This window comes from Saccopteryx bilineata, chromosome 2, assembly GCF_036850765.1.
Source record: "Saccopteryx bilineata isolate mSacBil1 chromosome 2, mSacBil1_pri_phased_curated, whole genome shotgun sequence".
Lineage (NCBI taxonomy): Eukaryota > Metazoa > Chordata > Mammalia > Chiroptera > Emballonuridae > Saccopteryx > Saccopteryx bilineata.
Genome location: NC_089491.1, coordinates 288,415,887 through 288,442,136, shown reverse-complemented (window position 1 = coordinate 288,442,136; position 26,250 = coordinate 288,415,887). Strand labels below are relative to the sequence as shown.

The 26,250-nt window shown below is 43.6% G+C and overlaps 2 protein-coding genes across 2 annotated transcripts in view; one reads left to right on the top strand and one right to left on the bottom strand.

Moving 5' to 3' along the window:
* Positions 1-2,441: 2,441 nt before the first annotated feature.
* Positions 2,442-16,698, top strand: NPHS2 (NPHS2 stomatin family member, podocin). The gene is made up of 8 exons (XM_066255125.1): positions 2,442-2,729; positions 3,886-3,989; positions 7,061-7,133; positions 8,715-8,797; positions 12,060-12,263; positions 13,179-13,234; positions 14,549-14,627; positions 15,665-16,698. Exons 1-8 carry the CDS (start codon positions 2,456-2,458, stop codon positions 15,941-15,943), a joined length of 1,152 nt encoding a protein of 383 aa, XP_066111222.1. The 5' UTR covers positions 2,442-2,455; the 3' UTR covers positions 15,944-16,698.
* A 3,633-nt stretch (positions 16,699-20,331) lies between these two features.
* Positions 20,332-26,250, bottom strand: part of AXDND1 (axonemal dynein light chain domain containing 1) — a 63,942-nt gene continuing 58,023 nt past the window's right edge. The window contains exons 24-26 of the mRNA XM_066255124.1: positions 25,196-25,434; positions 24,767-24,774; positions 20,332-20,604 (exon numbers count right to left, since the gene is read on the bottom strand). Of these exons, the coding sequence (XP_066111221.1) occupies positions 20,524-20,604; positions 24,767-24,774; positions 25,196-25,434 (328 nt within the window). The 3' untranslated portion in view covers positions 20,332-20,523. The remainder of the gene's footprint in view (positions 20,605-24,766; positions 24,775-25,195; positions 25,435-26,250) is intronic.

The following is a 26,250-nucleotide window of genomic DNA, read 5'->3' as shown; positions in this document are numbered from 1 at the left end:
TCACCCTTTGTTTGTTCAGATGTTGGTTGATTTTGCTTATGCATGGTAGGGGGATTCCTGGTTATGCCTTAGGAGAGTCCTGTTTCTGCCTCAGATGTGTAACTTTGTATCAAAGACTTCTTTATTTGCATATGGCTATATAATAAAGCAAACTGGGGCTATGGGGCATTCAGATATTGCCATCAGAATTGAAGAGGCCTCCTTTTTTCTCAATGAGTCTGTTTTCTTAATTCCGCACCATTCTCCCTCAAGACTCAGAATTAGGAGCCACGCTGGCCTGCAGCAATAGCTTTTCCTCTATGGGCCAAATGCAGCTTCAGAATTTTTCTCACTGTATTGCTCTAGACAGTAACTGTTCATCCGGGCAGGCACTTAAGAGCTAAAATCTGTCCTCACTTAGGGAACCCATACAACCATCAGGTTTAGAGAGTGAAAACCAATCTATTTAAATCGCTTTATTCCTGATCTTTTAATTCCCATTGACTTGATTTGGAATACAGTATGTCGAAGAAAGTAATAGGCTGGTTTTTCCAGACCCATTGGCATTACTGCAAGTCCTCATTCTTTAATAAGATTTTCAAGGGGGGAGGGTGGAGCTACTGCTGTGTGAACTCAAATATTGAAAAATATAAAATAAGTGAACATTATTTACTAGAAAGCCCGGCAGTCATACGAAATGACCGCTGTTCTAGATATTATAAATTGTAATTAAAATGATTTGTGCAAAGGTGTCTGCTAATTCAAACTGAATTACCCAGGGCAAGCGGCGAGGACGCCCCTTTGCTTACTGCCCCACGGGGTTTCCCCCTTCTACTTGCTTAATTGCTTAAAGTAGAGTGCAATGAAGGAAACCACTGGCGGTACATTTCTTAAGAGCCACCGCTAGCTCAATAAATAAAGGTGATTTAAATAATAAAATGTTAATTCACATGTCAAAGATCTCTTTGTACACAACATTTCTTGTGTAGATGTTTCCATCATTTTTAAGCTCGCCTTGCAGAGGACCATCAATTATTTTTAATTTTGCATCCGTTCTTTCACGAACTCTTGAACAAGCAACATAAAGTTGACCGTGTCCAAATGCAGGCTCAGGTAAAAAAATGCCAACACGCTTAAGTGTTTGGCCCTGAGACTTATTGATGGTCATAGCAAAGGCAAGTTTTACAGGAAATTGTCTACGTCTCAACTGAAACGGCAACCCTGTTTGAGATGGAGCCAAATCAATTCTTGGAATGACATGTATTTCACCTTTAGAGGAGCCAAAGACTTAGCTATTATGACATTATTTTTCAATTGGAGAACCTCTAGCCTTGTACCATTGCAAAGACCCCTTCTGGTGTTAAGATTTCTTAACAGCATAATAATTGCTCCAATCTTTAACCTCAATTTGTGAGGTGGCATGCCAGAAGGCAGGACTATTTGAATGCCGTGGCAACTTCACCCCATTGGCTAGTACAGTTACACAAGCAACCAATAAACTATTGGCGACAAACAGACACTTAAGCCGCATATAATAAAGATACTATCATGTAATCTGAGATATTTGAGTAAAATCCTAAAGCACATTTGTACGGTTACCTAGGCTAACCTTGCATTCCGGGCAAAACAAATTTCTAACAGGGAGTAAGAGAGAAACCTAGTCATTGTTTCAGCCCCTCCACAGAGCATGGGGCGGCTGCTGTCACCCCAGTCCGCTGCTGGATGGAGTGTTGCCAGGGGACCTTGGAAACGCAGAACTCCTGCCTTCCTCAAGGACAAAAGTGGCCCTTCTCTAAAAAACGAAGTCAAATCAGATTCCTTCCCTTCTGTGACTCTTAAGCATCCCATCATCGACAGGCTCAAGCACTAGTTAAAATAATAAATTAATAAAAATAAAGACGTGTGTGTGAGAGAGAGGATGGAGGTCTGAAACAGTTTTTCTTCCTCCTTCTAAAATCCAAATCCTCCCAGGAGTAGCACCAACACCATTACCAGTCACTGTAATGGTACTTTAACTGTTAAAGCATCGGCAAGAAGAGCAGGGCCAGGATAGGAAACAAATCAGGGCGAGTGGGGAGAAGTTTCTAATTTCCCCTTAAAGTGACCCTAATTGGACGGCTTTTCTGTTCCCGCGAGCTCCCCAGCAGTGCAGAAGGACCACGGTGGCAGCGTGCCGGGTCACAGCCAGCCGCGGTGGCATTGAGGTACATAGTGTAGAAAACACATTATTGAACACCGTGACCTGGCACACGGGCTTTCCCACAAACTCACTGTTGAAAGTCACACCCTGTTTGGGGGTTGGAAGGCTCTGTCTAAAGCTCCGCTGAGAAGCAGCTGTCCCTTGTCACCTTAAGCAAAGGTGCCGCCCGGGGCCCCACCCCAGGCCCCGCCCCCGCCCACCTTCTTTACGGTCCCCCAAGACACACCCTGCAGAAGACGCTGCAGAGACCGCGTTCCCGGCCTCGCCGCCCTCAGGATGGAGAGGAGGGCTCGGAGTTCCTCCAGGGAGGCCCCCGGGAGAGGCGGCGGGTCCCCCCACAGGGAAAACAAGAGGGCGAAGGTGGAGAAGGAGGGTGGACGCCGCGGGCGCCGGGATGCGGGGCGTGAGCAGCGGGACTCCGGGCGGGCAGGGAGCCCCAGGGAGCCCCGAGCGCCGGCGGCCACCGTTGTGGATGTGGATGAGGTCCGGGGGCCAGGCGAGGAGGGCACCGAGGTGGTGGCGCTGCTGGAGAGCGAGCGGCCCGAGGAAGGTACGGCAGGCAGGTTGGGGACCAGTCCACACGGCAAACAAACCACTGGGTTTGTGGTTGCTGGGTTTTGTGGCCGTGGGAGAGTACATGGGCACCTAACTTAAGTAAAGACACGGATGAACTGGTGGCTCTTGGGTAGCTGTGCAGCTTAGTCTTCCCTCGGAGTCCCTACATTTCAGTCCTGCCTAAAAACATGTTAAGGCTTCTTTGGGATGAGCATTTTTCCTAAAAGTAAAGGCAGCAGATCTGAGTAGGGAAGAGCCGGCCCTGAGTTTAAGTCTCAGCTCAGCCACTTGCTAGCCATGTGCTCATTCACAGCCAGGGCCTTAACCACCTGGAACCCGGGATTACACCAGTACCGGGCTCAGAGGGAAGCTATGACGATAAGAGGAGACAAGGCATCCAAAGCGGTGTGCGCAAAGCCTGGGGCAGGAACTCGCTCAGTTAAATCCCTGCAAGCTGAAAGAGAGGCAGGTTAGACCCAAGGAGGAACTCACAGGGAAAGGCGGCTCTGGCTTCTCCAGGTGAAGCAACCCTTAGGAACAAGTGTATTTGTTTCCAATCTTTTTTATAATGACTGAAAGGGAAACAATTTATTATATCTTAAGTGTAGGATGAAGCTTAAAGGGAATTCAGCAAGGAATAGTTGCATGATATTGCTTTCTGCTGGCTATGAAATTTTAACATCTATCTACAGCCCTAACTACGGTATGAAGGAATTTTGAGGCCCTTCTTCACTTTTGAAATGTAATTTTGTCAGTATGTGCATTTATTTGTTTTTACTCACTCGGGCTACCACTGGCAGGTGAAATATTTTTATCAACTAAGGAAACATGATGATAACACTGTTCTGGCCCTTAAGGAAGATTCTTATAAAAATATCAAGTTGATGGAGCAGCATTTCCCAAAGTAGAATACATGAGAACTAAATTGCAGAGAACAGGAACTTCCTTGGGGAAAAACACTGGCTGGTCAAATGTTTGGAAATATACTCCTGCCTTTTCAGGGGTCTGCTCTGCCATCCATAGGCCCACATAGCCCTTCACACAGATAATACAGGCCATAATACCAAGGACTGGACCAACATGTACTAGTCAGTGAAGGTGGTCAAGTTTCAATATATTTATTCTCTCTTTTTTTTTTTTTCTTTTTCAAGGTACCAAGTCTTCTGGTTTAGGGGCCTGTGAGTGGCTTCTTGTCATCACATCCTTGATCTTCATCATTGTGACCTTCCCTTTTTCTATCTGGTTCTGCATAAAGGTAAGATCCCATGAGGACCCAATAAATAATTTCCTGAAGCCTCTTACAAACCACATGTCTACTCATACGTCTGTGTTTCAATATGGGCTGTATGCTCTGCATGGAATGCCCTCCCCACTCACCCACCAGGATAGTGCTTCTTCCTCGAAGACCTTGCCCAGATGTGCCTGAGACGCCCTCCGTGGCTCCCCCAGACTGTCGTTTCCTTCCCTGTACTCTCATGTCACTCTGCTTTCACATCCATCCCAGCACTTAGTGCATGTATAATATTTGTTGACACCCAATCTCTCCCTTCAGGACAGGGGCTACGCTCAGGTCATCTGCACTCTGGGACACAAAGACCAGCCCAGAAGAGATCATGATGTCCACTTCTGACTCTTCCAGAAAATTTCCAAGTCAGCATCCATTGACCATAAATGACAATTATCTCTAACCCCGAGGTGGTTACACTTGCCTGTCCCTGAAGTAATGGATACCTGTGTCAGTTTGGGAAGCACATGCCAAGACAGAATTAGAAGTGCAAGGGATTTACTGGGTTGCATTATGAAATAAGGGGAGAGAGAACAAGAGCAGGTAGAGGAAGCCATCAGACAGTGACACAGGTCTGACACCTGTGCCAGGAGAAGAGGAAGGAAGGACTGGACCGAAATAGCCTCAGACTGTGGTGTAGCTCTAAGAAAGTCTTGGCCAGCCTGAAAGGGAACTCTGGGGCAAAGTCTGCTTCATAGAGGAGTCCCATGATGGGCAGAAATGGCCAGGCCCTGGTACTCCTGCCATTATTAGACATTGTCTAGACTAGAGCATGTCTTTGACGAGGACTATCGATGCTGCCAGGGCCATTGCTGATTGCTCTTTCTCTCTTCCTCTTCTTCCTCTTCTTATTCTTCTTCATGAAAGGGTGTTGGCTTTTGTCAAATGCCTTTTCTACTGAGATGTCAACAGAGGCGGGTTTAACGGTGGGCGCACCGGGCATGTGCCCTGGACCCTGACTTCTGAAGGGCCCCGCAAAACCTAGACTTTACACTTTTTCTAATGTAAGGGGCCCAATATTTTTTTCTGTGCCAGGGGCCTCAACCAACCTTAATCCACCTCTGGATGTCAAATGCATCTATTGAGATAATTGCATGGTATTTGTCCTTTATTCTAGTGATATGTATTACATTCACTGAATTTGGGATGTTAAACCAACTACACATTCCTAGGATAAGTCCCGTTTGGTTGTGGTGTGTAGTTTGTTGAGAAATTTTGTGTCTGTTTCTATAACAGATGTCCTTCTTGTTTTGGTATCAGGGTAATACTGGCCTCAGAAAATGAGTTGGGAAGATTTCTTCTTATGTTTTTTATTTTATTTTTTTAAAGAGAGAGAATTTGTGACTAACTGGTATTATTTTTTCTTTAAATGTTTGGCAGAATTTACCAGTGAAGCCATCTAATTCTGTATTTCTGTTAGTGGGAAATTCTTAAACTACTAATTTCATCTCTTCTAGTTCTCTTCAGTTTTTCTTTTTCTTCTTGACTCAGTTTTGGTAGTTTGTGTACCTGTAGGACTTTGTCCATTTCATCTAAGTTATCTAATTTGTTTGTGTGTAGTTCATAGTATTTTCTCTTATATAATATTTTTTTATTTTCATAAAGACAGTGGTGATGTAACTGTCATCATTCCTCTTTGATTCCTGATTTAGCAATTTGAGTTTTCTCTCTTTTTTCTTGGTCAGTCTAGCAAAATATTTGTCATTTTTGTTTATCTTTTCAAAGAACCAACTTTTGGTTCTGTTGATTTTCTCTATTTTCTATTGCATTTATTTCCACTCTTTATTTTCTTCTTTCTGCTTGCTTTAGGCTTAGTTTGCTCTTCTATTTCCAGTGTCATAAGGTAGAAGATTAGGGTGTTATTTTGAGGTATTTCTTGCAGTTTAAAATAAAATATAAAAAGTGGTATTAAACTTGACCAGGCCATGGCACAATGGATAGAGTGTTGGCCTAGGATACTGAGGACCCAAGGTTCAAAACCCTGAGGTTGCTGGCTTGAACACGGGCTCACCAGCTTGAGTGTGGGGTCACTGGCTTTAGCCCAAAGGTCACTGGCTCGGCTGTAGCCTTCCCAATCAAGGCACATATGAGAAAGCAACTAATGAACAACTAAGGTGCCACAATGAAGAATTGATGCTTCTCATCTCTCTCCCTTCCTGTCTGTGTGTCCCTATCTGTTCCCTCTCTGTAACTGAAAAAAAAAAGGGGGGTATTAAAATGTACTTTCTTGGCCTGACCTGTGGTGGCGCAGTGGGATAAAGCGTCGACCTGGAACACTGAGGTCGCCGGTTCGAAACCTTGGGCTTGCCTGGTCAAGGCACATACGGGAGTTGATGCTTCCTGCTCCTCCTCCTTCTCTCTCTCTCTGTCTCTCTCTTTCACTCCTCTCTCTCTAAAAGAAAAATCAATAAATTAAAAAAAAAAAAGTACTTTCTTGCCTGACCTGTGGTGGCACAGTTGATAAAGCATCTGAAATGCTGAGGTTGCTGGTTCAAATTCCTGGGCTTGTCCAGTCAAGGCATATACAGGAAGCAACTACAGCAAGTAGATGCTTCCTGCTTCTCCTCCCTCTTTTTTTTTTCTCTCTCTCTCTCTCCCGTCTCTCCAAAAATCAAGATATAAAATCTAAAAAAAAATAAAATGTACTTCCTCTTTCTGTTAAATAACTAATAACTGATACATACAGAAGCTAATAATGCAGAAGTCACTGAAAAATACCAGACTGAGCCTGCTGTGATAAATATTCTGCAACTTCTTATTTTCTTAAGGAATGTTGGACATTAGTAGAAGCATTTTTTTTTAGATAATCATGACTCTTTAATCAAAATTCTTCTGTTTACAGGTTCAAAAAATTTAACATAGCCAGTATACTTTTTCATTGGTCTCTAAATTCTACACTTACTAAATGTTGATTTTGGAAACCTAAGTTCTTTCTTGGTTCTCAAAACAGAAGGTTCCTGATACCTAGGATTACTCTCATGTGAAGGCCTTTTGAAGACTTTTCTTTCTTGGAGTGATTCCAAAGGATTAAATTTTTTTAGGTTGTACAGGAATATGAGAGAGTAATTATATTCCGACTAGGACATCTGCTTCCTGGAAGAGCCAAAGGCCCTGGTAAGAAACACTTTTTAAACTCCATATAGACTTGGCAGTTCCTTCAATCCATGCATATTTGTCACATGGACCTCAGATTACCTGAAGTAACTTGATTCATGATATCATCTTTTCCTATCTGTTACTTGTGACATGAGTTATTAAGAAATTCTTCGTATCGCGTTACTACCAGGTCACGATGACCAAGAGAGAGGGCAATTGCAGAGAGCTAAATGCCAGGGCCAGGCTGGCTGCAGTAACTAGGAGGCTTAGAAGCCATGGCCAGGCACTGGTTTGGGTAGAATGTGTGTATGGTCAGAGTTCTGTGAATTCTCAGAGCAAAGCTGCGCTAAATCAGAGTCCAGGGGGTCAGACCAAACCATGAGAGACAGATAAAGTTCAGCATCCAAGTAACAAATTGGTCTTTAGTTGGCAGAGTTTAAGAAACATAGATTCAACACTTCCTGTATTTCAGATACTGTATAACCACCAGAGATATAAAGATGGACAAATGAGATGTGGTTTTCAACCTCTAGGACCGTAAAGTCTAGTGGGGTTGATATTCAGAGGCCCATGCTGGTAGAAATATGATGAGCCAGAAAAGTCTAGTAGTGCTATTTGGAGATCCAAGTGAGCCAGGAAGGCATGAACAAGAGCAAAATCCCATTGTGCATGTATTGGAAATGGTCCAAGTTCTAAGCCAGCTCCACAGAAACAGGTAGAGAATAGAGACCAGACTAGAAGATACAAGTCAGAATTTAAAAATTCATAACTACTAGATGTGTCTACACAAAAGTAGAGCCAGACCCTGTAGTTCTAGAACAGGGACTGTCTTGTCCTATTTCTCGTTTTGGCATCCTTCCTGATTGGAGCTAGAAAGGATTAGTAGCTGGGCTGTTCCTCAGAGGGAAACTGGGCCCTGTGAGGTGCTGCTGCTTCCAACAGGGCTTTGGTTCTAAAGGAGCCCAGCGTGTCCAATGGGATCTCAGAAAAACCTCTGAAAATATTTATTGCACATCAGCCCTGTTCATTACATTGGGTGGATGAGGAATAACTAACAAGAAGGCTGGTACCATGATATTGTTATTCTGATTACCTCTGGGGCTTACCTTTTAGGAAATACCACATGGAGGTTGCTGGCTCTAAAGTTTGTCACCTTGGTACATGCATGGATACAAAAATAATTTTATAGAGTACATAAAAGGCACTAAGTCAGGCACTAAAGCTAACAAGAATGTTTTATTCATTATTGTGCATACGACACTCTTGTTAGGGAGTTCAAATCTAGTGAAGGAGATAGATATATAATCCAAGATGTGGAGCGTATTTTTCTGGGGATAATCCTGGTTTATGGCTGTTGTCCTGGAGTATGTTGTGACAGTTCTTTTCACCCTCAAAAGTGTCCCAGATTGAACAATAAGTTATATGGTAACTTTAGCAAAAACACACACACTAGAGGGGTAGTAGTCGGACCAGCCAATGACTTGTGTGTAGTTGCAGGTTAAGAAAAGCAATGCATTATACAACCTGACCCCCAAAAGTGAACCCCAACAGTCTCCATGCTCAGCATTCACCTGTCACTTCCTCTTCCTGCTCTTCTAGGCCTCTGCTTCTTTTTGCCCTGCCTGGATATTTATCACAAGGTTGACCTTCGCCTCCAGACCCTGGAGATACCCTTTCATGAAGTAAGCCAAAGGATGAATTTTGCTTTCTTGCCACACTTTACATGGCTCAGCTGCTAATTCTGGTCCAGGGAAAAACGACTATTTAAGATCAAAAGTAGAAAAGGGAAATAGAGATAGGGACTACATCAAGATTTACAACTGCTGTACAACAAAGGACACAGTCAGTGGAGTGAACAGATAACCTATAGAATGGAAGAAAATATATGCAAATAACATGTCTTGATCAAGGGTTAATATCCAGCACATATAAACAGAACAACTCAACAAGAAAACAAAAAAAAAAAAAGGACTCATGATTGTTAATTTTATATATCAACTTGGCTAAGCCATGGCACCCAGATATTTGGAAAGAAATATCTGGATGTTGCTGTGAAAGTATTTTTTAGATAAGATCAATATTTAAATCAGTAGACTTTGAGTAAAGCAGATGTGGCTGGGCCTCACCCAATCAGTTGAAGGTGTTAAGAGAAAGATTAACCTCCCCTTGATGAGGAGGGTATTCTGCCAACAGTTTTCTCTCAGACTTGAGCCGCAATATCAACTCTTCCTTGGGTATCCTGTTGACATACCCAGATGATTTTGGACTTGTCAGTCCCTATAATTATGTAAGTCAGTTCCTTAAAATCTCTTTCTCTCTACATGCACACACATGCAAATGCACACACGCACATACATACACACACACAACCACACACATGATTCTATTTCTCTGGAGAGACCTGGCCAATATAGACTTGAATAACATTTCTCTAAAGAAAATATACAAACAGTGAACAAACACATGAACAATGTTCAACATCACTAATCATTAGAGAAATATAAATCAAAACCACAATGAGATACTACCTCACACCTATTAGGATGGCTACCAAAGAGAAACAAACATAAAATAACAAGTGCAGGGATTGAAACCCTTGTATACTGTTGGTGTGTAAAATGGTGCAGCTGCTGTAGAAAACAATACAGCAATTCCTCAAGAAATTAAAAATAGAATTACTATCTGGTCCAGTAATTCCACTTCAGGGTATATACCCCAAGGAACTGAATGCAAAATGTTGAAGAGGTATTCATATACCTATGTTCATAGCAACATTATTCATGATAGCCAAAAGGTGAAAGCACCTCAAGTGTCCATCAGTGGCTGGATCGATAAACAAAATGGGAATATACCTACCATGGAATATTATGCAGCCACATAAAGGAAGGAAATTATATATATGCTACATCATAATGAATTGTGAGAATATTAAGCTTAGTAAAATAAGCCAGTCACAAAAAGGTACATACTATACGATTCCACTTGTGTGAGGTACCTAGAGCAGTCAAATATATAGGGACAGAAAGTACAATGGTGGCCCTGGCCGGTTGGCTCAGCGGTAGAGCGTCGGCCTGGCGTGCGGAAGTCCTGGGTTCGATTACCGGCCAGGGCACACAGGAGAAGCGCCCATTTGCTTCTCCACTCCTCCCCCTCTCCTTCCTCTCTGTCTCTCTCTTCCCCTCCTGCAGCCGAGGCTCCATTGGAGGAAAGATGGCCCCGGGCGCTGGGGATGGCTCCTTGGCCTCTGCCCCAGGCGCTAGAGTGGCTCTGGTCGCAACAGAGCAACGCCCCAGAGGGGCAGAGCATCGCCCCCTGGTGGGCAGAGCATCGGGGCGCATGCAGGAGTCTGTCTGACTGTCTCTCCCCTTTTCTAGCTTCAGAAAAATACAAAAAAAAAAAAAAAGTACAATGGTGATTACAGCGGTTGGAGGAATAATGGAGAGTCGTTGCTTAATGGATTTTAGCTTTACAAGATGAAAAGAGTTCTGGAGATTGGTTGCACAACAGTGTGAATGTACTTAACACTACTGACCTGTATACTTAACAATGGTTAAGATGGCATATTTGATGTTTATGTGTATTTTACCACAATAAGGAATTAAAAATAGAGATAACACCTAGATTTTTCTATTAGTAATTTAGATTTATAAGTTTTTCCTAAATTGTCCCCTACTTGAAATTTTTTCTCATTCTTTCTTTTGTTAAATTATATATATATATATATATATATATATATATATATATATATTTTTTTTTTTTTTTTTTTTTTTTTTTTTTTTTTTACAGAGACAGAGCAAGAGTCAGAGGGATAGATAGGGACAGACAGACAGGAACAGAGAGAGAGATGAGAGGCATCAATCATCAGTTTTTTGTTGTGGCACTTTAGTTGTTCATTGATTGCTTTCTCATATGTGCCTTGACCAGGGGACTACAGCAGACCGAGTAACCCCTTGCTCAAGTCAGTGACCTTGGGTTCAAGCTGGTGAGCTTTTGCTCAAACCACATGAGCCCGTGCTCAAGCTGGCAACCTTGGGGTCTCGAACCTGGATCATTCGCATCCCGGTCCGATGCTCTATCCACTGTGCCACCGCCTGGTCAGGGAGAAATTACATATTTTTAAAAGCTTATTTTAGATAATTAAATGTAAAAAAGGAAGAAATTAAACTTGCCCCTAATCCTATCATTTACAGATAGATGTCAACATTTTGGAGTGTATCCCTATACATTCTATTTTGTGGCATGAACTTTTTCACCCAACAATTTTTGTGATCATCTTTTCATAATTAACTATGTTTCTACCCTTTTATTGCAAATGGACACATCGCATTCTATTGTATGGATGTATGTGCAACAATTTACAATTCCCTACTGTTGACATTAAGTTGTTTCCAATTTTCTATTACAATAAGCAATACTGAGAATAACATCCTCACTACTAAATCCTTATGTGCATGTGATAAGTGTTTGAACATGGAAATGCTGAGAATGTGCACCCGTTAGGTGTCTCCCAGTGTGCTCTCCCCAGACTGCCCTCTAGTGGACAGAAGTGTGCAGAACATTCGAGTGCTTGTTTCCAGATGTTGTTCTTCTTGAGCACACTTTTTTAGCATCAGTTTTTTTATTTTTGTTTTTTTGCATCAGTTTTGAAAGCCCTGATAAACAACTGATTTTTTTTCATATAAGAAAATTCTTCCTGATTATTTTACAAAAGGATTTACAACAGGACTCCTTTAAATTATGAGTTCTTTGATGTAGTTAAATAAAAACTCCATGGTCTTCAAAAACATGTCTATTTTGAATAAAGGGAAGGCCAACTGTTCTTTTGCATCCTTGCTATAATCTTACTCAGATAAAATCTCCTGAACACATTTAGATTATCTAACCCTGCGTGGGAAAGGAGCCCCAGAATTAGGCTTGTCATCCACCCTTTTTTTTTCTGCCTAGGTTGTGACCAAAGACATGCTTGTCATGGAGATCGATGCTATCTGCTACTACCGAATCGAAAATGCCTCTCTTCTCCTAAGCAGTCTTGCTCACGTGTCCAAAGCTGTCCAGTCCCTTGTGCAGACCACCATGAAGCGTCTGCTGGCTCATCGCTCCCTCACTGAAATTCTTCTGGAGAGGAAGAGCATTGCCCAAGATGTCAAGGTACTTCGGTACATTTAACACAGAATGTGTTGAAATGTCTCTTTCTCTTATTCATGTTTATCAGTGGTCATTTATTGAGTCTTCCATGTACCAGGTATTCACTGTTGAAGGTGACACCCTTTCAAAGCCAATAACCACTAAGAAATCATCAGAAATAATAAAAAAGGGAAAGAATGTGAGCCCACATGTGGAGCTCCATGCCTCGCCCCTTTTCCTCCAGAACCTACAGTTCATTTTTTCCCATCTCTGGAGACTGGGACCTGGGGGAAATAGATGCCTCCACTAGAAAGAATAGGCAAGCTCCTGTAATTAAAAGCCACTTGGGAGAGAGACTACCGACTCTTGTTTACAAATAAATGTATATTAAAATAGATTTAACAAATAGGCCATCTGTATGCTTTCCTATTGCCCTTATAACAAATTACCACAAACTTCGTGGCTTCAAACAACATCCATTTAATCTTGAACAATTTTGAAAGCCAGAAGTCCAAAATCAGGTTCACTGGGTGAAAGAGTGTCAGCGCACTGGTTCCTAATGGGGGTTATGAAAGGAGAATCCGTCCCCTTGACTTTTCAGCCTCTAGCGATGGCCTGCATTTCTTAGCTCACAGCCCTTCTTCCATCTCCAAAGTCATCACTCCACCATCCACTTCCACTTCCTTCATCACACTGCATCCATCACACCGCCTCCATCACACCACCGTCATCACAACACCCTCATGACACCACCTCCATCACACCCTCTTCTTCACACCCCCCTCATCACACCCCCTCATCACACCGCCCTCATCACACACCTCCTTCATCACACCCCCTTCTCTTCTGTAGTCAGACTCCCTCTGTGTCCCTCCTGTAAAGACACTAACAAGATCTACCTGGAGGTTGTCACTGACATTTCAACTCTTCCCTCCACAGGTCGCCTTGGATTCAGTGACATGTATTTGGGGAATCAAAGTGGAGAGAACAGAAATGTGGGTAGGAAATTAATTGGGAAGAACAATATGATAAATGGAAATATTTCTGTTTCATTACAAGTTTTATATTTGATGTTACAGTGGTACCTTGAGATACAAACAGACCTATATACGAATTTTTTAAGATATGAGCTGCAACTCGGTCCGTATTTTTGTTCAAGATCTGAGCGAAATTCTGAGATACAAGAGATACAAGTCGTGATTCAGGAAGCTGCTGCTAGTTGGCGCGTTGGCGCACGGGTCCAGTATTGGCAGTTTGATATACGAGTTGACTGACTTACGAGCTTGGTTACAGAATGAATTAAATTCTTATTTCAAGGTACCACTGTATTTTCATTGCATCTATATGATTCTAGCCATATTAGCATAAATTGGGGAAGAGAAAATACTGATTATCTCATAATCACTGTGACATTTGGGCAAATTACTTTCACATTTTCCATAGATTAAAAAACTTTTTTCTTAGATAGAATTCATATAAAACTCACCCTTAAGCCATTTTAAAGTAAAATTTAATGTTTTTAGTATATTCACAAAGTGGTGCAACCATCACAACCATCTAATTCTAGAACATTTTCACCACCCAAAAAGAAATCCTGAACCCATTAAGCAGAAACTTCTCATTTCCCCTCAACACTTAGCCCCTGAGAACCACTAATGTACTCTCTCTGGATTTGCCTTTTTTGGCCATTTCATATAAATGCAGTTATATAACATGTGGCCTTTGTGTCTGGCTTCTCCACTTAATGTTTCCAAGGTTCATCCGCGTTGTAGCATGAATCAGTGCTTCATTCCTTTATATGGACGAGTATTATCCCGCGTGCATGTGCAGGTTTCTGTGTGAACACGTTTTCAGTTCTCATGGGTAGATCCTAGGGGTGGAGTTACTGGGTCATATGTTAACTCGATATTGAACTTTTTGAGGAACTGCTTTCTATCTATGTATTTTTCATAGTTACATTCAGGGTAAAATATTTTTTATCTTTTAGGCAATGCATTAAGTACTGTTCCTGTTAGTTTAGTTCTACCCTTTTCAAAGTCAATTCTCTTAAATGACTTCCCTTATTAATAGTGTGATTCTTTAAGGCCTTTTTTCATTGTTCAAATTTAATAGCTGGGATTTAGATTAAACCAAGTGGGGGGAAATCAACATACTCCATCAGCACAATTTATTTTACATGGAAAGAGAAAACCACAGCTGTGCTGTCGCATCAGCGACAATAGAAATCTACACTGAGGCACTGACCCTGGAGACACTCCACCCGGAGGTCTAGGGGCGCACACCTACCAGGCCACCTTCTCTCTTTGCAGTAAGGACGTGAGGCTGCCAGCTGGGCTCCAGCACTCCCTGGCCATGGAGGCCGAAGCACAGAGACAGGCCAGAGTGCGGGTGAGCAGTGCCCCCGAGGCCAGTCTGTGGGAGCACCGGGGACGCCAGGACTGCTCGGGCAGAGCGTTTCCCTTGGCTCCCTCCCCTCCCATCCATTCAGGTGCTGAGAGGAATCTGGCGTGGGCCCCCCACTCTGACCATTTCTATTAAAATTGCTCTATTAGTAGCTCCCACCTGACTAATGTGACATCTCTTCCCTGCCCCACCCACCCTCTCTCTGAGGCCACTGCTAAGAGTGACCATCTCCTCCATCCCAAAGGCATCTCACCACACTTCATCCTTTTCCTGGGTAATATCCGTCACCTGGCACCTCTGGTTAATGACAGCCAGACCTGTCTCCCTAGCTCTGCACAAGCCCTGGAGGGACAGCCAGGATCAGGGAGGGCCCAGTTCCCCCGACGCCAGAGCCAACAGAAGGCTGTGGACCCACAGCCCCTACTCAGGCAGGCCAGCGAGGAACCCCGACTGTGAGGATGGGCGGGGTGCTGGGAGGAGGTAAAGGAGGACTGCAGGGGAGGCGGATTTCTCTGAAGAACAGGAAGTAGGTGACAGAAGAACCCTAACCACATAGAAGGTTGATAACCAAGAGGAAGCAGAGGAGCAAGGGGAGGAAGATGGTCCTCTGCCCACTTTCAGGGGCTTTCGGTGTTGAGATTGGTGCTTTGTCCTCTGAAACGCTTACCCATTCACTTTGCAGGAGTGGGGCGTCTCCCTTTCAGAATTCCATGCTTTCGCCTGGAACATTGGCCAGTCTTTTCTCCATATGGCAAAATCCTACTAATCTTTCTTGGTCCACTAGACAAAATAACTCCCCAGACATGTCACTATACTTGTCAAGGCCCTTAACAGAGTCTGCCCCGACTTACAAGTAATAGTGTAATCTGTCTCCCCTAGAGCAAGATCCTTGACAACTAAGAGTTTGTTCTGTGCTTAACAGCACCTGCCACATAATAGATGCTCAGTGTTTGCTGAATAGTGATTAAAACTTTCAAGAAATGAAGAAAATCCCGTTGCTTTTCTTCACATCTGTTCTCCAGATGATCGCTGCCGAGGGGGAGAAGGCGGCCTCCGAGTCCCTGAGGATGGCAGCTGAGATCCTGTCGGGCACTCCAGCTGCTGTCCAGCTGCGCTACCTCCACACTCTCCAATCCCTGTCCACAGAGAAACCTTCCACTGTGGTTTTACCGCTGCCGTTTGACATGCTGAGTGTCTTGTCTTCTCCCAGCAATAGAACTCAAGGAAGCATCCCCTTCCCAAGTCATTCCAAACCTGTTGAACCCCTGAATCCTAAAAAGAAAGACTCTCCCATGTTATAAGAGGAGCGAAGGACAATGTGACCATGTAGGGGCCTGAGGTATGACAGCCACATCTGTGTTCTCACTCCCACCCCCCTCCCTTTAAATTGATTGATTTTAGAGAAAAAGGGAGAAGGAGGGAGAGAGAGAGGGGGGGGGAAACATCTATTTCTTGTTTCACTTATTTATGCATTCATTGGTTGAGTCTTGTATGTGCCCTTACCAGGGATCAAACCTGCAACCTTGGCCTATTGGGACAGTGCCCTTTCTTTGGTCTCCAGATAGAATGCCCGTGGAATGTATGAGGTCACAATGCAGCAACCTACAGGAGAAGATAGTGAAATCATGTAATGACCGAGAAGCGATATAACAAGTTTCAATAGATCATCTCATCAGAGTAAGGGAAAGAGCTTTAGCCATCATTCTACTTTGGAAAGGATTTTGAGTCTATAGATGGCTAAACTTAGACTTCTGAAGATGCAGTTCAGATGTCCTTTTCTGCTGTGTGCCCTCCGACCCCTTTGGCAAGGTCTTTGTTGCTCCTGCTGCCCTTCCTACGCGCCCCCGTCACTGTGCCTATCACGTGGTATTATATAATCCTGTACTTAAGATGCAGCCTTCTCTCCAGCTATACTAAGATGTACCTCCTCAAAGGTATCTTTTAGTCATCTCCCCTCAACCACTCAGTCTTGTACACTCTGATACCTGCACCACAGTGACACTTAAACATTCCTGAGTGAATAAAAGTAAAGAGATATACTTGGGCTGAATATAAATAAAAGATTTAAAAGGAATTCTTTTTATGGAGACTCCCTTTTTAGATAGAGAAACTGCCATGAACCAGCGCGGCTAATAATTCCAGGTCCTGAGTGGGAATGGCACAGAATTAAGAAAATAGACTTAAAGAGAAATAGGGTGGGCTCGGGAGGACTCTGCAATGCAAATGATAGCTTGCAAAAGGGCGAGTTTCCACCCCTCTACTGCTTTATTTATAGGGCAAAGTGAAGTCATTAAATCAAAGAGATCATTAAAACAAAGTCACATTTCCAAGGCAACCCCAGAATTCTCCCAAGTGCAGAAAACCCCCACCATATATAACATTTTAACTTCACAAAACAAATAATAAAAGGAAACTGCCTCTAGTCTCTCGAGGGACGTGGAGGATAGGACTAGTACAAACAATCCAGCATCACAGCTAAGATGGATGTGTGGAGAAAAACCTGGCCTTTAGCAACTTAATCAAGCAAATGAGGTAGGGGGTTGGGATGAGTGCAAATACTCAGCTTTATAGACAATATGGAGGAGTGGGGGTAAGAACTTAGCCTTTTGTTAAGCCTCGAACTTACAAAGGCTTTGCCACTTGCAGTCTCCCACAAGAAATAAAAGGACAAAAACATTTATCTGACACACGTTGCTTAAAATCTGAGGATGCATCACTTCAAGTACGGGGTAGCCGAGCTCATATATCAGTCAGTCAACTTGTATACCAAACTGCCGACCCTGGACCTGTGCACCAATGAGCCAATTAGCGGCAGCTTCCCGAATCACGACTCATATCTCAGAATTTCGCTTGGATCTTGAACAAAAATATGGACCGAATCACAGCTTGTATCTTAAAAAATTCGTATGTTGGGGCCCTGGCCGGTTGGCTCAGCGGTAGAGCGTCGGCCTAGCGTGCGGAGGACCCGGGTTCGATTCCTGGCCAGGGCACACAGGAGAAGCGCCCATTTGCTTCTCCACCCCTCCGCTGCACCTTCCTCTCTGTCTCTCTCTTCCCCTCTCGCAGCCAAGGCTCCATTGGAGCAAAAATGGCCCGGGCGCTGGGGATGGCTCTGTGGCCTCTGCCTCAGGCGCTAGAGTGGCTCTGGTCGCAACATGGCGACGCCCAGGATGGGCAGAGCATCGCCCCCTGGTGGGCAGAGCGTCACCCCATGGTGGGTGTGCCGGGTGGATCCCGGTCGGGCGCATGCGGGAGTCTGACTGTCTCTCCCTGTTTCCAGCTTCAGAAAAATGCAAAAGAAAATGCAAAAAAAAAAAAAAAAAATTCATATGTTGGTCTGTTTGTATCTCAAGGTACCACTGTATTTTCAGTATAAAATTGACCAGTTGGCTTATTTTTCAAACAGTAATAACATTATGTAATCTATACATACCCTGAAGTATTTTTTGTATAGATATTTCCTAATATTAATATATTTCTATAATATAATTGGCCTTACTTTCCATTAACTTGACTTATACAATTAGAAAAATACAGCTACAGAAAAAAATAGCCAAGTAAATAAGAATAGTGATATACAGTGAATCCTCTTATAAACTTTTAAAAAATTGATAACATTATGAACATTAGTAGCATTACAAAAGTATGACTAAAACTCATTGTTAGTAAAATAGGAATTCCCACGTTGCTGCAATAGAAATGGTGGTCTCTACCCCCAGTGCTCACCAGTTGGGGATTTTTCTCCTTCAAAGCGCCTCTTGACTCTGTTATCCGAGGTTATTACTGGAGATGTTCCCTAGTGAGAACTTTAAATATTCTACATAAAAACACCCATAAAGGATTTCTGTTTATGAATGTTCTCCCATAAAACCCTGCTGAACATTATTTCAGAAAAAAATGTACTCTCTCTGCTAATAATGGACCTGCTAACAATGGACCTAGAACTTTTTGTAGCACCTTGTCTGAGAGGCTGTTTTCTCACTATGTTTAAACAATAGAAACAAGGCCCAAACCAGGGATGCTTTTCCTAGACTGTAACCTCTCAGTCATTTCAATGCTCCTTCCCTCTGCCACCCCTACTGACCTCTAAAAAAAGAAAATTCCCAACAGTCTAATGTAGCAGTACATCACGATGCCAACTTCAGAGTCACCTGTCATATGTTCAGGCCACCTCTTTACCTCCATCCACAGCTGGGAAAACCACACATTCTGCCTAGCCTAGCTGTGCCCTTTGATGTTACCCAAGCAATGAATCTTCCCAGGGATATCAGATGATTTTAAAACCTACATATTCATGCAACCATGCCAAATTTATTTGTCATTTGTGACTTACTTTTGCAGGTCAGTCCAACTCTAGTGCCTAGAAGGATCCAAGATCATAAATAGAGCAGACAAATGAAGCAATAAAAACAAAAACTGAAGATTCTGGGTGAATTTTCAGCAATACCAGCCCCGTGAAGGAAACCATTTGAGCAATGGTCTGATGGCCCATGGCCACCGTCCAACAATCCACACACGGGTCCAGAAAGCTGGGGGCTCTGACATCGATCAGTTTGGTGACCTTGGGGGCATCTTATAACCATTTTGATCCTTAGTTTCATATTCTAAGAAATGGGGATAATAGAATCTCCCTCATCTACTTTGTAGGGTTAGAGTGAAAATCAGATAAATTATAAGAATGCCTAAAATCGGCCCTGGCCGGTTGGCTCAGTGGTAGAGCGTCAGTCTGGTGTGCAGAAGTCCTGGGTTTGATTCCTGGCCAGGGCACACAGGAGAAGCGCCCATCTGCTTCTCCACCCCTCCCCCTCTCCTTCCTCTCTGTCTCTCTCTTCCCCTCCCGCAGCGAGGCTCCACTGGAGCAAAGATGGCCCGGGCGCTGGGGATGGCTCCTCGGCCTCTGCCCCAGGCGCTAGAGTGGCTCTGGTCGCAACAGAGCGTCGCCCCAGAGGGGCAGAGCATTGCCCCCTGGTGGGCAGAGCGTCGCCCCCTGGTTGGGTGTGCCGGGTGGATCCCGGTTGGGCGCATGCGGGAGTCTGTTTGACTGTCTCTCCCCGTTTCCGGCTTCAGAAAAATACAGAAAAAAAAAAAAAAAAAAGAATGCCTAAAATCACAGAAAATTTGAAAATGCTGCAGAAATCCAAGAACAATATCCAGATCCTCTCTTTTAAATTGATACATTTTGGCCTTGGCCGGTTGGCTTAGTGGTACAGTGTCAGCTCGCTGTGTGGACATCCTGGGTTTGATTCCTGGTCAGGGCATAAAGGAGAAGTGCCCATCTACTTCTCCACACCTCCCCCTCTAGCTTCTCTCTCTTTTCCCCTCCTGCAGCCATGGTTCAATTAGAGTGAGTTGGCCCCAGGCGCTAAGGATGACTCCATGTCCTCCTCCTCAGGCACTAAGAAGAATTCGGTTGCTGAGCAATGGAGCAATGCCCAGAGGGGCAGAGTATCACAGTGGGCTTGCTATGTGGATCCAGGTCAAGGCACATGCGGGAGTCTGTCTCTCTGCCTCCCCTCTTCTCACCAATAAAAACAAAGATACTATAAAAGAAAAAAACTGACACATTTATTTTTCAATTTTCTCCACAGAGTGCATTCTTCAAAAAAGCATTATTTCCTCAATTGAAACCAACACTTCCAAACCTTTGTTAGGAAAAATCAATAGAAGGGGCTAGCAAACTTTTGCACAAGTTATTTTTAATTTGGTAAATAAGCTTATATACTGATTCCCTACAGCCATCACTGTGACTCTAAAAGAAAATATTCTTGGGTTGTATGTTGTGGCTTTTCTAATAGCTGTTGCAAAGGGAGGCCCTCCAATTGAGTCAGCTCAATAGCACAGAGATATCCAGGGTATGGCAACCATGGCAATACCCAGCATCCTATGGATATTGCTTGGATTTCATCTTGTGATTGGATTTCATCCGGATTCGGGATTTGCTGTGAAGAATACCCTCCTTGCGCTGTACTGTTGAAAAGACAAAAACTATTAGAATGTTGTAGTAACACTATCTCATATGAACAAGACTTTTAACTTGACAAGTCTTTTTTTTTTTTTTTTTTTTTTAGGCGAGAGGAGGAGAGATTGTGAGGCAGACTCTCACATGCACCCAGACCAGGATCCACCTGGCAACCCCATCTGGGGCTGATATTCAAATACCAAGCTATTTTTAGCACCTGAGGCTGATGCACTCTGACTAAACAAGCCATTCTCAGTGCCTGGGGCCATGCTCGAACCAACAGAGCCACTGGTTGCAGGAGAAGAGGGAGAGGGAGAGGGGAAGAAGCAGATGCTTGCTTCTTCTGTGTGCCCTCACTAGGAATCAAACCCAGGATGTCCATACACTAGGCTGATGCTCTACCAGGCATCCCCAAACTATGGCCTGTGGGCTGCATGCGGCCCCCTGAGGCCATTTATCCGGACCCCCCGCCGCACTTCCGGAAGGGGCACCTCTTTCATTGGTGGTCAGTGAGAGGAGCACCGTATGTGGCGGCCCTCCAACAGTCTGAGGGACAGTGAACTGGCCCCCTGTGTAAAAAGTTTGGGGACCCCTGCCTATCCACTGAGTGACCGGCAAAGGCCGAAAAAGCATTTAAAAAATACTATGCTGCCTGAGTAACTGCTAAGCTACAAACAGGTTCTGTGCCCAATATTTGACTCTAAATTTGTTCCTGGGATTCAATATGCATTTTGCCAAAGCTTAAGTGTAGTCAGCCTGAGTTCTGGGTCCTGGAAAAGGGGACCATGTGGTCAAGAAGAGAAGAGAACAGAAGAACAATTCCTCCTTCCATCTTGTACATACTGCAAGGTTGGTCAGAAAAAAAAAATCAAAATAGAATTAGTGCCCAGAATCCTGCCAGGTCCACCCCTGCACCCCTGCTCTGCCTCTAGTCCCTCTCTCCAGCATATGCCCTACACAAGCCCCACCCTTGGGATGGGTGCAGGAGGACCTGGCTGCACATGGCACTAAACTTCGCAGTCTGAATCCTTCTGACTGGCCACTGACACCTCCATCCCACACTTGGTCACCTTGTTCACACCCTTGTCTTGCTTTTAATTGTATCCCCTCACTCCTAATCGTGGGCCTCAACGATATCAGCTTCATCTTTGTCAACGCCTGTCTCACATCCTTTCTTCATTCATGGTTCAGAGCACAATGATTTGCTAATTATTAAAAATACTGACATAAAAAAAAATCTCCCTACTCTGTCCCTCGGCATTCACGAGGCTCTTTCCTTTACAGCTGGGGTAGTCAACCCTTTTATACCTACCGCCCACTTTCGTATCTCTGTTAGTAGTAAAATTTTCTAACCACCAACCGGTTCCACAGTAATGGTGATTTATAAAGAAGTAACTTTACTTTATAAAATTTATAAAGCAGAGTTACAGCAAGTTAAAGCATATAATAATAATTACTTACCAAGTACTTTATGTCGGATTTTCGCTAAGTTTGGCAGAATAAATCTTTATAAAACAACTTACTATAGTTAAATCTCTCTTTTTATTTTTACTTTGGTTGCTCTGCTACCGCCCACCATGAAAGCTGGAACGCCCACTAGTGGGCGGTAGGGACCAGGTTGACTGCCACTGGTCTACAGCACAGTCTTCCGTTCCTTCACTGCACAGCAATCACGAGAAGAGGGATCTCCCTGCACTAACTCCTGTGAACATGACACTGGCTGTGCCATATGAATGTCACATTGCTCCAGAGGTGTCTGCATTTTTAAAAGGAGCCACCTGCTAAACCAAAGGAATGTCTAACTTATGGATTTTCCAGAGAAAATGTTCCAGTCGCCTGCACAGCACGGGGACTGCCTGGCATAGTCCCTCTAAACTTTGCAGGACCTCCGATCCTGCAGTTTTCAGCACCCTGTCAATGACACTGACAGGTGTCTAGAAGGCAGAGGAGGGGGACTATGTGATTGTGTCAGTTATTATTTGAGACAGAGGACTAACTGTACATGGTTGTCCTCTAGCTATAATTACTAAAACTTTTAAATTTGAGTTTAACCTAATCCCCAAGACCTTTATGGAAATGAACAAAACTAAAGTCACTCATTTCATATTGAGGCGACCTCTCCAGTTGAACACACAGGCATTTTGTATGGTTTACATATGTGTTTATCTGTAATCAAGAAAAGGTTGTTTTCAAATTATCAGGATGAAGTTGAAGCACAATATGAGAAGATAAATTTTTTTTTTAAGTGAGAAGAGGGAAGATAGTTAGACTCTTGCATGTACCCTGACCGGGATCTACCCGGCAACCCCTATCTGGTACTGATGCTTGAATCAACCAAGCTATTTTTTAGCATCTGAGGCTGATGGCTTGGACCAATGGAGCTATCCTCCATGCCCAGGCTGATGCTCAAACCAATCAAGCCACTGTCTGTAGGAGGGGAAGAGTAGAAAACGGGGAAAGGCGGGGGGAGAAGCAGATGGTTGCTTCTCCTGTGTGCCGTGACCAGGAATTGAACCTGGGACATCCTTACACCAGGTTGACACTCTATCCACTTAGCAAACTGGCCAGTGCTGAAGTTTTTTTTATTCATGAGCATTATTCCACATATATTTAAACCTAAAGGCCTGTCGCCTTAGGAATAATTAATGTTTTATCATTCAGCATTAACAGGAGAGAAAAGGTGTCCAGACTCCTTCTCCAGCAGTGCTGGTAACACAACATCCAGGGCCGTAGACTGGGGGGGTGGGGAGGACGGGACCAGCTACCTTACTTCTGTCACTGAGGGTGCAGGGGAAGATAAGGGTGACAGCAGAAAACAAAAAGTAGGTATCGACCCTGGCCGGCTGGCTCAGTGGTAGAGCGTCGGCCTGGCATGCGGAAGTCTCGGGTTCGATTCCCGGCCAGGGCACACAGGAGAAGCCCCCATCTGCTTCTCCACCCCTCCCCCTCTCCTTCCTCTCTCTCTCTTCCCCTCCCGCAGCCGAGGCTCCATTGGAGCAAAGTTGGCTCCAGCGCTGAGGATGGCTCCATGGCCTCTGCCTCAGGCACTAGAATGGCTCTGGTCGCAACAGAGCAACACCCCAAATGGGCAGAGCATTGCCCTCTGGTGGGCATGCCGCGTGGATCCCGGTCAGGCGCATGCGGGAGTCTGTCTGACTGCCTCCCCATTTCCAACTTCAGAAAAATAAAAATAAAAAAAAAGTAGGTATCTTCCCAGTACTACCCCTTGTACCTGGAGTTGTTCTGGGAATAGACGATAGGTTGAAGATGATAGCAAAAAGGAAAAAATAGCCCCATATTGAGGATATTGAGAACTGCTTGAGCGACTATTATAGCACTAATTAGAGATAAGAAAATAAAGAATTAAATGACTTTTCCTATAAAATAAAGGAGGTTATTTTCATCACAGAAAATCCAGTAAGTGTCAAAAAATAAAGACACAGTTCCGGATAAAATTCCATCAACCAGAGACAATGTCTGTCAATATTTGGGTATATTTACTTCTGAACTTTTTTCCAGCTTTAAAAAATAGTATCCTAGGCCCTGGCTGGTTAGCTCAGTGGTAGAGCATCAGCCTGGCATGTGAAAGTACCAGGTTCAATTCCTGGCCAGGGCACACAGGAGAAGTGCCCATCTGCTTCTCCCCCCTCCCCCCTCTCTTTTTTCTCTATTTCTCTCTTCCTCTCCCACAGCCAAAGCTCCATTGAAGCAAGGTTGGCCAAGGCGCTGAGGATGGCTCCATGGCCTCTGCCTCAGGCACTAGAATGGCTCTGGTTGCAATGGAGCAACAGCCCAGATGGGCAGAGCATCACCCCCTGGTGGGCATGCTGGGTGGATCCCAGTCAGGCGCATGCAGGAATCTCTCTCTCTGCCTCCTCGCTTCTCACTTCAGAAAAAAAAAAGTATCCTACCTTATTTCTTGCATTTGATATGTTAACACAAGAATTTCCTATGTCATTATAAACACCTTGTAAACACCATTTTAATAGTTGTATAATATTCAACTATTTAATAGTTGTATAATATTCAGGTATATTAATGTAGTATAATTTATTTAAGCTTTCTTCCATGATTGGAAAAAGAGAGTGTTTCTATTTTTTCCTATTAAATATAATACACTGAACATCTTTGTGCATTAATTGTTTTTGGTATTTAGAATTATTACCTTAGATTCTCAAAAGTAAATATTTTAGGTCAAAGTATATGCCTGCTTTTAAGGCCTATCCGCATGTACACTCAAGATGTTTTTGGGAAGGGTTATATCTGTCTGTCCACCCACAACTTTTCTGTAAAATTAACTGCTTTGTCCCTCTGACCAGTATAGTATTGTTTTGTTTTAAACAACCTTTGCCAGTTTTACAAGTCAACATTTCATCTCATGCTAGTTTACTAGTCTACAGTTGTCAGTCATTTGCTTTTCCTTTTTGTGAGTTGTCTGAATTAGATATAGTTAAATGTATGTGCGAGCCTATGAGAAGAATGAACTAGGGGGTCAACACTATATTTACTGGTACTCTTAAAGTGTCTGTGACCCAATCATGTTTTCTTTCATAAATACAACCTAACTAATGCAAAATTATAAAGCAAGCCTCACCTTTCTTTGAACGTTTTGAGGAACTTTCTGGTCTCCTGGTTTCTTCTTCTTCTTCCTCTTCTTCCCCTTCTTCCCCTTCTTCTTCTTCATTTTCTTCTCCTTCAGCATCCTTCTCCCTAGACTTTGATATTTCATTCAGTTCTTCTTCCAGTTCTTTATTTCTTATCAGGGTAAAATTAAGTTTCTCATTTACATCATCAAACTTCTCCTCTGCTCGTCTGGCTCGGTTTTCAACCTCTCTGATGTGGACAAAGTCCAGAGAAACACAACAAAGTGGAAAGGTTCAAAAAAATATTCAGATATAAAAACTCACTGTCTAAGAAAGGCCGTGGGATTAGATGAGTGTATCTATAATCATGAAGGGTACAGGTAAGGGAAGCAGCAGAATCAGTGGTGACCCGAGCATGGGGCCTGGGAGCTACTCTGGGTGGGAATGTCAGAGTTGCAGTCATGCTGTCATTTAAGAATAAGCACATTTATTGCTTCTTAGTGAAATCTGAGTCTTGGGTTTTGGGAAGTCTCCATCAATATCCAAGGAACCCCTTGTAAGAAGTTAATTTTAGGGCTCCTCTTCATTGATGTGATCTAACAAACTAAATCTAATAATATTCCTTTTTGTAAAAAAAAAAAAATGCTGTCTTGGATGAATAGCTTGGTTGGTTAGAGTATCATCCTGAAGAGCAAAGGTTGCTGGTTCGATCCCCAGTCAGGGCACATATAGGAACAGCTCAATGTCCCTGTCTGTCTGTCTGTCTCTCCCTTCCTCTCTTGCCAAATAAATTAAAAATTAAAATAAATAAATAATGCTGATCATAAATGCCTAAAAACAGTCTTTTTTCTTTTTTTGGATTTTTCTTAAGGGAGAAGCGGGGAGGCAGTGAGACAGACTGCCACATGCACCTGACCAGGATCCACCCAGCATACCCGCTAGGGGGTGATGCTCTGCCCATCTGGGGCCATTGCTCTGTTGCAACCAGAGCCATTTTAGCACCTCAGACGAGGCAATGAAGCCATCCTCAGTGCCTGGGCCAACTCGCTCCACTGGAGCCTTGGCT

Excerpts from the sequence above, each read along its gene's own strand:
- NPHS2 (XM_066255125.1), top strand. The coding sequence starts at position 2,456 with ATGGAGAGGAGGGCTCGGAGTTCCTCCAGGGAGGCCCCCGGGAGAGGC. Across the intron at positions 3,990-7,060 it reads CTATCTGGTTCTGCATAAAG|GTTGTACAGGAATATGAGAG; the intron begins GTAAGATCCCAT and ends AAATTTTTTTAG. Across the intron at positions 13,235-14,548 it reads AAAGTGGAGAGAACAGAAAT|TAAGGACGTGAGGCTGCCAG; the intron begins GTGGGTAGGAAA and ends CTCTCTTTGCAG.